This window comes from Danio rerio, chromosome 3, assembly GCF_052040795.2.
Source record: "Danio rerio strain M-AB ecotype USA chromosome 3, GRCz13ab, whole genome shotgun sequence".
Taxonomy (NCBI): domain Eukaryota; kingdom Metazoa; phylum Chordata; class Actinopteri; order Cypriniformes; family Danionidae; genus Danio; species Danio rerio.
In genome coordinates, this window is record NC_141023.1 from 29,369,719 (window position 1) to 29,383,048 (window position 13,330).

The 13,330-nt window shown below is 36.3% G+C and overlaps 1 protein-coding gene and 1 long non-coding RNA gene across 12 annotated transcripts in view; one reads left to right on the forward strand and one right to left on the reverse strand.

Annotated features, from left to right (window-relative positions):
* The window catches only part of grna (granulin a), a 27,122-nt gene continuing 13,792 nt past the window's right edge, over nt 1-13,330 (reverse strand). For 3 of the 11 annotated variants that reach the window (XM_087243379.1, XM_087243377.1, XM_087243376.1), the window contains 13 exons: nt 12,599-12,755; nt 12,409-12,506; nt 12,155-12,308; nt 11,404-11,513; nt 11,150-11,303; nt 9,213-9,322; nt 8,943-9,096; nt 8,178-8,287; nt 7,838-8,077; nt 4,328-4,603; nt 2,956-3,198; nt 2,630-2,878; nt 1-983 (listed from right to left, as the gene is read on the reverse strand). In XM_087243379.1, coding sequence (XP_087099505.1) covers nt 831-983; nt 2,630-2,878; nt 2,956-3,198; nt 4,328-4,603; nt 7,838-8,077; nt 8,178-8,287; nt 8,943-9,096; nt 9,213-9,322; nt 11,150-11,303; nt 11,404-11,513; nt 12,155-12,308; nt 12,409-12,506; nt 12,599-12,755 — 2,208 coding nt within the window. In that variant the 3' untranslated portion in view covers nt 1-830. The remainder of the gene's footprint in view (nt 984-2,629; nt 2,879-2,955; nt 3,199-4,327; nt 4,604-7,837; nt 8,078-8,177; nt 8,288-8,942; nt 9,097-9,212; nt 9,323-11,149; nt 11,304-11,403; nt 11,514-12,154; nt 12,309-12,408; nt 12,507-12,598; nt 12,756-13,330) is intronic. The other 8 variants (XM_087243381.1, XM_087243380.1, NM_001361234.2 and 5 more) reach the window with 6 other exon arrangements.
* On the forward strand, nt 18-931 carry grnaas (granulin a antisense). The gene is given in 1 exon segment (NR_002877.1): nt 18-931. It is a non-coding gene; the product is annotated as a granulin a antisense (long non-coding RNA).

The window sequence follows — 13,330 nt, forward strand, 5'->3', positions numbered from 1 at the left end:
TAGATATTCAGAAGAATGTTTATTTCAGTTTAATGAAAGGTAATTGGTGTTCAAAACAATACTGGATTCCACTGATTTTAGTCTGCTAAATGCTCAAATATAAATGAAATTGGAAAAAGTGAACAGGAGATACGAAAGAAAATACACAAGCATTTCTCTTTTTATTTTTCTATTACAGCCGACAAGGTTTCAGATGCGTTGTGAGAAATATTCAATACAGAAATGCTGAGAAATCTTTAAGATATCTTTCACAAAGCTTAATTAATATAGTATTAAAACCCTTTAAATTAATGAAGAAAAAAGTTACACACACAAGAGTAAGGACCAAGGGAAATTAAAAAGAGGATATCTGGTAGATCTTAATTTAATACATTTCCTTGTCAAGGGTGATCTAGTCATAATCACAAGACTGCATGATGTCAAGTCTGAAATAATGTAACCTATAAACCTGACATTTCCACATGCGAGTTATAATGAAAGATATGCCACTAGAGGTCATCTACGCTTTAATATGTTACATTTTTACACAATTTAGGAAATAAATAAATCCTCAGCACTAAGCAGTAACGATGGTCATTTTATGAACACACTTTACAAAAATGACACATACTTTCTGACTAAAGCGTAGTTGGTATTACCTTTTAGACAATGGAAACTTACCAAAATGAGTCCTTATTAAACATTTTCTTCTGCAAATAAAATCAACCATGTGAAATTAATCATCTGATTATCACTGATTAGTACATTGAGGAATGTAAAATGTGAAAAAAAATATCAGACACTTGAGCATGTAAGTGTCTTTGGTAAAAATCAATGTGCTGCTGTGATGTTTATAGAGTTAGGGCTCGTTTCTTTTTGGAGAAGAACAACTTCCAGTTGACCCAGTTGCTCCAGTCCAAGTCTCCGGCTGAAATACAGGTGCCACCCGGCCCACACTTATACCCCGCGGGACAGCAGTGTTGCATATCATCACAGCACACCGCCTTCACAGAGAGACAGAATACAAAGCCGAGGATAGAGTTAGGAACAGCCATTTGACTGAGATAGACACGTACAGTTTGCCTGCCATTTGAATGTAGAGTAAAGTCAATAGAACTGAGATCAGAAGACAAGTGCTCATTTCCATTCATGCAGTCTAGAGATATTCCTTCTCTGACGTGGCCTCTTTTTTTGCCAATTGGCATCTTTAAATGAAGTTAATAACTGTTTAGAAGACAGATTCATTTCTCATTTAACCACGACCATAAGTTCCACAAATAACTGAACACTGTTTTATGTCAACATTACAGTGTTCACTCAGAAATGTAATACTTCAAGTTGACACAAAACATGAAGATATTGTGAAGAATGTTTGTTTTCATGTAATAACAGTAATGGGTGTACTACAGTATTAGACGCCACTGACTTTCATTATATGGACATAAAAAACCTGTTCAGCAGAGTTCACTGTTTATTTCACTTTTACCTTTGTTTGTAATTTGAGTTCTTTGAGTTAACAATCCCTTTCAATTGTTTTACATTCAGTGACTAGCAACTAGTTTAAAACGACTAAAATATTTATATTTATGTTCTTAAGTAAACAAGTATATATATATATATATATATATATATATATATATATATATATATATATATATATATATATATATATATATATACATATATATATATATATATATATATATATATATATATATACATATATATATATATACATACACATACACACATATACATATATATATATATATATATATATATATATATATATATATATATATATATATATATATACATACACATATATACACACACACATACACACACACACACACACATACTTGCATACATAAAGTTGAATTTAGAATTATTAGCCCCCCTTTGATTTTTATTTTCTTTTTATATACAAATGTTTTATTATTCTGTCACAAAAGGTTAAAAGTGGAAAGTCTTTCACTATGTCTGTCATATCAGTCATTTATGTTATTAAAAAAAATATTTCCCAAACGATGTTTAACAGAGCAAGGAAATTTTCACAGTATGTCTGATGATATTTTTTTTTAAAGAGAAAGTCTTATTTGTTTTATTTTGGCTAGAACAAAAACAGTTTTTAATTTTTTAAAAACCATTTAAAAGTCAAAATTATTAGCCTCTTTAAGCTATATTATTTTGATAGTCTACAGAACAAACCATCATTATACAATAACTTGCCTAAATACCCTAACCTGCCTATTCAGTCAGGACGTCAGTCACGGTAACTTTTATTTCATGGTTTTGTTCTGGTAATTATCAAGCTAAGCACTATATAAATAACAATGGTCTATAGCAGGGGTGCCCAAACTGTGTCCTGCAGAATTTAGCTCCAACCCCAAACAAACAAGCCTGAGGCACATCATGAAGCTCTTACTAGGCTTTGCTAGAAACATCCTGGCAGGTGTGTTGTGGTAAATTGGAGCTAAACTCCTCAGGACAACAGCTCCCCAGAACCAATTTTTGACAACACTGTTCTTTAGATATATTCCATGAAAAAAAAGTAGTTTTTGCTCCTTAAATGATGATAAAATTACATTTATTTGTTAAATGCAAAATAATGATGTGAATTTTAGAAATAGAGCGCTTTATCCCTTACCTTTGGAGACGGGCAACATCCCCATGTGGTTTGTGAGGTTAGACAGCAGGTCTCACCATCATGACAGCTGAATCCACCACCACACTGAACGTCCTTCACTACAACACTTGGCTGGGGCTTGTTGCTGCGGATGTGAGTGAGTTGAGTAATTTCCACGTACAGCCTAGTGGTCTTTACACAGGAGCGTCTGCGCAGGTCACATCTGTAGCCCTCAGGACAGCAGTGCTTCTGGTCTGGGCAGCAAACAGCCTACGGCATACATGAGGTGTATTAAATATATTGAACAGGAATAAATATACACACATGACATAATCACAGATTTTTACCTCAGGAAAAGGGCAGCAGCCCGTTTCGTCTTTAGACAAGAGGCAGCAGGTCGAATCTGCAGAGCAACTCGACTGTTCATCGCATTTAACAACGCCGAGATCCAACTTTGGAGCTGGTGTGCTTTCAGCAGCGATTTTATTGTACCAGGGGATCACCACGTCTCCCTTAATACAAGACACACTGCTCAGGTTACACTTATAGTGGGCCGGACAGCAGTGCTCTCCATCTGTGCAACATACAGCCTGAGGAAGAACAAGAAATAGTGTCATTATAAAAACAAACCATTTTGCATGAAACATTAAGCTAATTTAATATTGTATTTGTTTCGATTTACTAACACAAACGCACACCGTTCAAAAAGACTGTGATAGGATTTTTTAATGTCTTCTTAAGAAGTCATTATTCTCACCAAAGCTGCATTTATTTGGTCTTATACAAGGGTCAGCCAAATGATTGATTCTGATTGGCTGATAAACTTTGTAAGGTCTGCCTATATTTTCAGTGAACCGCTAAGCTAAAGTAGTTCCAGGCATGTTTTGACCACATTTCCATATCACTACACTGAATGATTTCAGCTATTTCACAATCTAACTAGTACTACACACAGGAGATGTTTGGGAACAAAGTCTTGACAAATATCTGAAAATACTACATCTGAACAGTGTGTTTAAGGGTGCTAAGCATAGTACATCGTAGCAATCATTTGAAAAAACACACACATATTGTAATGAGGCACTTCAGGCGTGCATTATTTTTCTAATAATTCAAGGGCCTGTCGTACATTATCCCATCCTTAAGTGACAATCTCTCCCTAATTGGCATAAGATAGTAGTCTTGTTTTTGAATCTGCCACTATGCTGACACATAGGTATTTGTAGCTCCGCCTTCTATTGAAAAGAGGGCTGGGAACACAATCTCATTTGAATTAAAAGCGACTGTCATCAAAAATTAAGATCAAAGCCTAAGGCAGTTTCAAAGAGTTACAAACATTATTTGTGTGGTATTTTGAGCTGAAACATCACATACACACTCTACAGACATCAGAGACTTATTTTATATCCTGTAAAAAGGGGCACGAAAGGTCCCCTGTGATTGAAACAAACACATTTTGTCAAATTTAAAACCCCAGGCTTTTAAACAGTATTGTATTTAGTGTCTACAAACAATTGGGTCATGATTGTGCATTTCTGCTACATGAACAAGGAAGTGCCTGTAAATAAACTTGCAAAAAAAAAGCAAAGTCATGATGGAAAAAAACAGAACAACCGGTTCTGTTGAAAAACAACAACCTGCAGAACATGTTTTTCCGAGAATTTAGGAATGATTAGCACTAATAAACATTAATTTTATATGCAACAGAGTCAGACTCACATTAGGCAGTGGACAACAGCCCCATTTGTTGGTTTTTGCAATAAGACAGCAGGTGGTGTAATCTGGACAGGATGTTTGAGCATCACATGGAACCCTGTTACCGTATTTCCCCACTGTCACTTTCACTTCCTCATGCTTTCTCTGTTCCTCCTTAGCTGAGGCTGGGATAAGGACTGACATTGGTACAGACGTGCTGTTGCTTTTACAGGTTAATGTTACAAAGTCACAAGTGGTGCCTTGAGGACAGCAGTGGAATCCGTCACTACAACACACAGCCTGCAGGCAGAACAGGCTGACTTTTAATAACTGTTTTATGATAAAAAAGATTAACAAAATTAGTCTAAAATATGCTTTTTTCGGGGTATTTGTGTTTTGTTCCTTTCGCAAAACGAAATTACAATAACTTTTATTTTAGTTTCCACCATTCAGAAGCTTAAGGTCAATTCAATTCAATTCAGTTCAATTCAATGGACTATAAGCAAAGCTAGTGTTTTTCAGCCAATGATGAACTTCCGGTGAAAGCTTAATGTGACTATTTTCAATTTCATAAGGTTATTTTTACAGCATCGATGTTGTAATGCAATTCAAATATAATCAATTAAACAGACTTAAGCCTCCATTTAGTTGTTAAAGCGTAAAAAGAGATGAAAGACGCAGGAGCCGTCATTAGCAGCAGGCTAGCACAGAAACTCCATTGAAAATACTGGGGTGATCCCCTTCCACCCACCTTTATTCAACGGACCAGAGAGATGATGTCTTGTCTTTACCTTAAAAACATTTGATACTCATTAAGAGGACTGAGTAAACAATTAAAATATGGCACCCCTTTATTGAATATGTTGACCATATTAAGAATTACTCTACAAATATATATGTATATATCATTTAATTAATAGATTTTATTTATATATATATTTTTTATTATTATTTTTTGTTTTGCTTTGGTTTATATATATATATATATATATATATATATATATATATATATATATATATATATATATAATATATTATAAGATATTATTGTTATTATTATCCTTAGTAACATTGCTATGTTTCTCTAAATACTTGTAATTTTAGACTGAAGTGGTTAAAAAATATGCATTGTTCTATTCTAGATAACAGGACTCTATTTTACAGGATTCTATTTTAACGATCTAGGCGCAAAGTCCAAAGCACAGGGCGCAAAAGAATTAAGGGCATGTCTGAATCCACTTTTGCTATTTTAAGGATGGAAAAATTCGCTTTGCGCCACTGCACATGGTCTAACAGGGTTGAGCTTATTCTCTTAATGAGTTATAGGCGTGTTTTGGGAATAAACCAATAAGAGTCTCAACTCCTATTCCCTTTAAGAGTCAGTTGCGTCACGCCATGGTGCATTTGCTATTTACATGGCTGACTTTGTAAGTGGAAAAACTGAACACTTCACTAGAGAGAAAACAGATAAACAGACCTTTTGCAGCACGAGAATGAGAGAATTAGCCTCCTCATTCATTACTTTCACTTTCACTCTCTTTCGTGGTTAAGGAAACGTGTTGTACTCACAGACATCCATTAGCCTATACATAATTAATTTAGTTTGTTAAGCGCAAGTATTTGTTTCAAATCTTTTTCTAAATTCAGTTCTTATTTCCAGCAAACGAATAACTGAACAATAATAACGAAGTGTGGTCAAAAAACTGAGTTATATCCAAATACACATGCTATGCCCCATATGGTCTAAAACATGACAAGAGGGCAAAGCTTGTTTTTATTAAAACAAATATAAATATGCATATGATAAATAATACTACTACTGATAATAACATTATACAAAAGCAAATTGTCATGAATAAACTAAAAAAAGCCCCCCGAGATGGAGGCATGGAGGCAGTAGTTTTTATATTTATGTAGAAAATAGTCATTTTTGTAGCATTTTAATCCTTTAATTTTTTTTTCATTTGTAAAGATATTTGTGTATTGATGTATATCCTGTGTGTATTAAGCAATGTGTAAGCTAGGCGCACAGCTAACTTGCTCTGAGCTGGACTTTACACCTGCTTTCAGCTGGTCTATTGTGCAGTCTATTTTAGTTCCTCAACACGCCTCTTATCTAAAGCGAAACACCCATGAGTCCACAAAGTGGCGCAAATGGATTTGCTATTTAAACAACATGGCTGAAATCAGGAAAATTATGGTCTGAAAATAGCAACACGTCATAGAAACATGTCTTGGGCCTTATTGCACCGGGTGTATAATAGCGCTCATAGTGTTTGGGAATGAATATATTTGAAAATTAAGAAAAAATAAAACAAACAAAAATACTGGCGTAAAATTAATTTGCATATTTTGAAGACATGGTGCTGAAAACTATAATTTAATGCAGTGCTTCTTATTTGGTCTGATACTCACTTTGTATCGCATCTCAGCCAGTTAGTGAAGATGGAAGTTTTTTTTTTTTGTTTGTTTGTTTTTTTTAATCAGATCTTAAACGCTGCAATTTTGTAAAGAATGACAATTAAACGAAAGCCCTGGGGCTGGCTGACTGAAATTAAAAGTCTGTGTGCATATACCCCATTCAATTCAATTCAATTCAACTCAACTCAACTCAACTCAACTCAACTCAACTCAATTCAGTTAGCAAAAGCATTTAAAAAGTTACAAACAAAAAGATTTTTAAAATAATGCTGCTTTTTAAATGCTTTCATTCATTAAAAAATTAAAAGTGTATCACTGTTTACTGACAAACACTGCAAAATAAGTATTCTCAACACTTAAAAAAATATAATAATAATAATAATAATAATAATAATGGTTCTTGACCACCAAATCATCATATTCGATTGATTTCTGAAGGATCATGTGACACTGAAGACTAGAGAAAATTTAGCTTTGACATCACAGGAATAAACTGCACTTTAATATGTATACAAATAAACCAAGTATCGTTTCTATTGTACATGCATGTTATTTTCTAATAATTTAATGGACTTGAGTAAACAATACTGCTTGTGGTATGCCACTGTTCAGATGTTGTATTTCAAGATATTTGTCAAGACTTTGTCCCCAAACATCTCCTGTGTGTACTAGTTTGATATAAACGGTTCTTTAATATGTATACAAATAAACCAAGTATCGTTTCTACTGTACGTTAATCAAATAAATGCAGCTTTGATGGGCATTAGACCTGCTGAGTGCTTAAAGAACGTCACTGTTATAGAGGCATCGAGGGATGTCACTATGAACGATAAAATTCAAAGTTGAAAATGGAGTGTGTATTTCCTCATTTGGATACTCATGCAAGATTAGATTAAAAATATGAAAAACTTGCGACTTGTGGAGCTGCGCATCGATGGATTTGCTATTCAGTGTTTGGACTTTCAGCAGTAAAAAATTAAACCACACTGAACTAAACTGAACTTTAACTCTGAAGTTCAATTCACTAGAACTTCATTGTAAGCTGCTTTGACATAATCTTCATTGTAAAAGCGCTATATTAAGAAAGATGAATCGAACTGAAAAATACCATACCTGAGAGAAAGGACAGCAGCCCCATTCTCCAGCAATGTTCTTACAGCAAGTGCTGGATTCAGGGCAACCATGAGTAGCGTTGCATTTCACTTTGCCAGATGGCCTCTGACCTGCTCTAAGATGGACGGGGACCTTCTCCACCCAGGGCACAGAGCCTGAAGGGTCATCACAGGACCCCGCAGCAACGTTACATTTCTTACCATGAGGACAGCAGTGGATGAAGTCTTCACAACACACGGCCTGCAGAGAAAATCAACACACACCTCCAACCTTACCCAAAACACACTCTGCTTCAGGATTTGTTGTATGAGATGAAGCTACTTGTTAATGTTTGACTTACTTCAGGCAGAGGACAGCAGCCCCAATCTCCATCTTTATCCTTACAGCAGGTGCTTCCATCAGGACAGGCCACAGTGTCGTTACAGGCAACATCTGAAGACACTGGAGAGACTACAAATAATACAAACAGTAAAATAATAAATTAAATGATTCCTTTTATACTAGGATTGCACAATATAATGTTTTATAACCAATATTGCAATCTGTTCATCTGCAATAGTCACAGCAATAGTCACATAGTCTGGATCACAGTTCAAAACACATAAGATTTGTGAGTCACTCCAGAGTTTAACCATACTACAGTGAAGGTTTTTCATTTGCGCATGCATTTTTAAGGCCTGTGACTGTATGAGAATTTCAAAAGAGATTAAACCATTTGAGCGCAAGTAATTGTATTGTTTGTAACATTAATAAAGGAAAAATGCATTTATTGAACTATACAGTAAAGACTATACAGTGCCATTTTACATTTGATTATTACATATCTGTACCTGAATACTGATGGACTCCCAGAAAATCATCAAGTACTGTTTATTTCACGCTTACCTTTGCTTGTAATTTGGCTCATATTTTATTGATCACTCCTCTACACAATCATTACAATCACAATTCTTTCCAAACAAATCTATTCAGGTTATCCAGTGAAATTGTATTCGTATCACAATATAAACAGAAAAACGAAATATTACAATGTCAGATTTTCCAGTATCTTTCAGCCCTATTGTATACAGTGTTTGAATGCGCTGTATTCATTGTGTTGATGTACCTTTTGTATTAGCCACTTTCTGTTTTCTGATTGGACGGACGGGCACCTTCTCCACCCATGGCACAGAGCCTGAAGAGTCTTCACAGGACCCCGCAGCTACGTCACATTTCTTGCCATGAGGACAGCAGTGGATGAAGTCTTCACAACACACGGCCTGCAGAGAAAATCAACACACACCTCTAACTTTACCCAAATCACACTCTGCTTCAGGATTTGTGGTACAAGATAAAGGGCTTTAATGATAAAGCTACTTGTTAATGTGTGATTTACCTCAGGCAGAGGACAGCAGGCCCATCCTCCATCTTTAGTTTTACAGCATGTGCTTCCATCAGGACAGGCCGCAGTGTCGTTACAGGGGACATCTGAAGATGCTGATGAGGCTACAAATGATACAAACAGTTTCTGAACACACTGATCATAAGATTCCACTAAAATTATATATCTCTAGTGGAACTGACATAAATCCTTGTATTATGTTGGATTTCTCAGAACAATTCTTAAATAGCATGTAGCTCTTACTACAGCTTACACTCCAAGGAGAATAGAAACTCCAACCCCAATTGCTCCACCACACGAACTACTTATACAAACTTTGTGCAATGTTACGGAGAATGATACCCATCCCAACTAGCCCATCCAGATCTGGTTTCTGGAACTCAATCTCCTTGCAACAGCTCCTCCTTCGAGGAGTCTTATTAGAAAGAATAAAGAACCATGGACAAATCCTGAAAGTACAAGTTTGGTTCTGAGGCAGTAACTAATCCCCTTAAATGTGTAAGTCACTGCCTTTGCTGCTCACTATGATGCAGTCGATGACATGTTATTGGGAAAGCACAACCTGATCATCAGTTTTTTTTTAGATAAAGATATAACCCTCCTATAACGCCTCTCATACCCATTTCAGATGTCACAGTAGCTGACTTTCATGTCATTCTGAATTTCTGACCTGGATATGTGCCCAAGGTTCCCTCCACTCCACTAGATCAGATGGTAATTTTGCAAGCACTGTCCTCAGATGAGGCAAAGCCAGCCTTGGTGTGTCTCATTCACACCCTGTGCACATTATGTAGACCACACCGCAAGCTTTAGAATATCTGAGCAGCTGTCTGTCTGCTTCATCGGCCGGTAGAAGGGACAGGGTTTTCTAAACAAAGCTTGTTTCCCTAGATCAAGTGTGCCCAAACTCGGTCCTGGAAGGTTGGTGTCCTGCATAGTTTAGCTCCAATTTCCTTCAAAACACCTGCCTGGAGGTTTCTAGTATACCTAGAAAGAGCCTGATTAGCTTGTTCAGGTGTGTCTAATTGCGGTTGAAAATCTGCAGGTCACCCCTGCACTAGATAGTGGATGTCATCATCACCTTTGAGTACCAGCCTCAAGATGAGGTTTCACTCCACACAAAGTGTGGCCTTCTCTTGGATATGAGTGCACAGAGCTTGACTTCATAGCCCATCGGCAAGTGGCCTGTCGCCCATGGGTAAATTGCCCCCTGGGCTCGCCGGTGATGCATTTTTTGCCCCTTTTTCACTTCTACCCCACTCTGGCAGAGACCTCTAGAGCTGTGGGCTGGGTGGCACCTAATGCATTCGGAAAATTCTATTGTCTCTGAATGCAGCTGGTTTCTTTGTGTATACTTGGTAATTTTACATAATTTGGGATAAACTGCCTTAGAGTCTCACTTGCAATAACATTCTTCCTCACTAAAGAATATGCTTGCCATTTGTTGCCCTTCTAGAAGTTCAAAGAGCAGATATTTTAAGTTTCGCTGGCACCCTAAGTGGTCTAACTCAGTGGAGAGGTTGACACCAGGCCCAGTATTTGTGTTAGCATGCCCTATTGGCAGTCCCTGTACTTGGCTAGGTGTTCCATCTATTGTAATTGCTTAACCAGTAATCCTATGTGTACCGTTATTATAAAAACAGCTGTCTTTTGCTTGACAGCATTTCCTCTGTCTTGTCTATAATATCCTACCCCTAAGGGCCTAGTTTTAGAGGTTCCAACATGTAGTACCTCTTCACTAGGGTAAGTTCCATACGTGTAGGCCCATGTCACCTCCCAGTGACCTCCCAATTTTTTTTTTTAATTAAAATGGATAGTTCGGGTACTTGATTCTGATTGGTTAAATCCTGTTCTAGACTGTTTTATATTACTTAATAGCCAATAAAACATACAGGACAAATTAATTGAAGTAATTCAAGTTTTTAAAGTACCTTGTGTAACAGCCACTTTCTGTTTTTTGATTGGACGGACGGGCACCTTGTCCACCCAGGGCACAGAGCCTGAAGGGTCATCACAGGACCCCGCAGCAACGTTACATTTCTTACCATGAGGACAGCAGTGGATGAAGTCTTCACAACACACAGCCTGCAGAGAAAATCAACACACACCTCTAACTTCACCCAAAACACACTCTGCTTCAGGATTTGTTGTATGAGATGAAGCTACTTGTTAATGTGTGACTTACCTCAGGCAGAGGACAGCAACCCCAATCTCCATCTTTATCTTTACAGCAGGTGCTTCCATCAGGACAGGCCACAGTGTCGTTACAGGCAATATCTGAAGACACTGGAGAGACTACAAATGATACAAACAGTATAATAATAAATTAAATGATTCCTTTTATACTAGGATTGCACAATATGATGTTTTATAACCATTATTGCAATCTGTTCATCTGCAATAATCACATAGTCTGGATCACAGTTCAAAAAACATAAGATTTGTGAGTCACTCCAGAGTTTAACCATACTACAGTGAAGGTTTTTCATTTGCGCATGCATTTTTAAGGCCTGTGACTGTATGAGAATTTCAAAAGAATTTAAACCATTTGAGCGCAAGTAATTGTATTGTTTGTAACATTAATAAAGGAAAAATGCATTTATTGAACTATACAGTAAAGACTATACAGTGCCATTTTACATTTGATTATTACATATCTGTACCTGAATACTGATGGACTCCCAGAAAATCATCAAGTACTGTTTATTTCACGCTTACCTTTGCTTGTAATTTGGCTCATATTTTATTGATCACTCCTCTACACAATTATTACAATCACAATTCTTTCCAAACAAATCTATTCAGGTTATCCAGTGAAATTGTATTCGTATCACAATATAAACAGAAAAACGAAATATTAATGTCAGATTTTCCAGTATCTTTCAGCCCTATTGTATACAGTGTTTGAATGCGCTGTATTCATTGTGTTGATGTACCTTTTGTAACAGCCACTTTCTGTTTTCTGATTGGACGGACGGGCACCTTCTCCACCCATGGCACAGAGCCTGAAGAGTCTTCACAGGACCCCGCAGCTATGTCACATTTCTTGCCATGAGGACAGCAGTGGATGAAGTCTTCACAACACACGGCCTGCAGAGAAAATCAACACACACCTCTAACTTCACCCAAAACACACTCTGCTTCAGGATTTGTTGTATGAGATGAAGCTTCTTGTTAATGTGTGACTTACCTCAGGCAGAGGACAGCAGGCCCAATCTCCATCTTTAGTCTTACAGCATGTGCTTCCATCAGGACAGGCCGCAGTGTCGTTACAGGGAACGTCAGACTCTGAACATTCAAAAAGTAAACAGAGAGTGTTTTGTTTTGTTGTATGTGTACCTGCAAGTTGATTCAGCCTTACTGAGTGTTTATTGGCTTACTTTGTGTGCCAATCACATTGGGAGTAGTAGTTGATTGCACAGGTGTCTGTTTTACCAAGGGTTCTCTGGTACATAAAGGGTCTTCACATTTCATAGCAGCAATGTTACATTTCTTGCCCTTAGGACAGCAATGGACAAAGTCTTCACAGCACACGGCCTACAAAATAAAGTTAAAACAGTATTTGAACTTAGTAGGTTTTTAGGTTTTTTAGGTTTAACAGTTAATATTGTGTCTACTGTTTCATGGTGCCGGGTGATTAACATATCTATGTTAATATGCGAATAAATGACAATAATAGTCTCCTTAGCAATATATTTTGCTAATGAACTTAGCCCAGTGTTTTATATAATTCAAGACAGGGGCTTTTAACATTTTCCTTCTCAGGGGGATTATATTTGTTAAACTCATTGTAAAAAAAACACCAATGTAAAGATAACGATATATAAATACTAGGTTCGATTGTTTTAAAATACTGAACCCATAACATATTAAAGCAAAATTTTCACATTTGATCTAATAATGAAAAAGATGTATATTTAACGGCATTCAAAAGTCTGGAGTGAGTACAAATAAAAAAAAAAAAAAGAAATTATTAGTATTATTATTTAACATTTATTTATGTGCTTTTTTGTATTTTATAAAACTACAACACAATATAGAAGAGAAAAAAATACAATACAATAATAATACATATAAAATACAATACATAAAAACACTAACCTATGACAGAA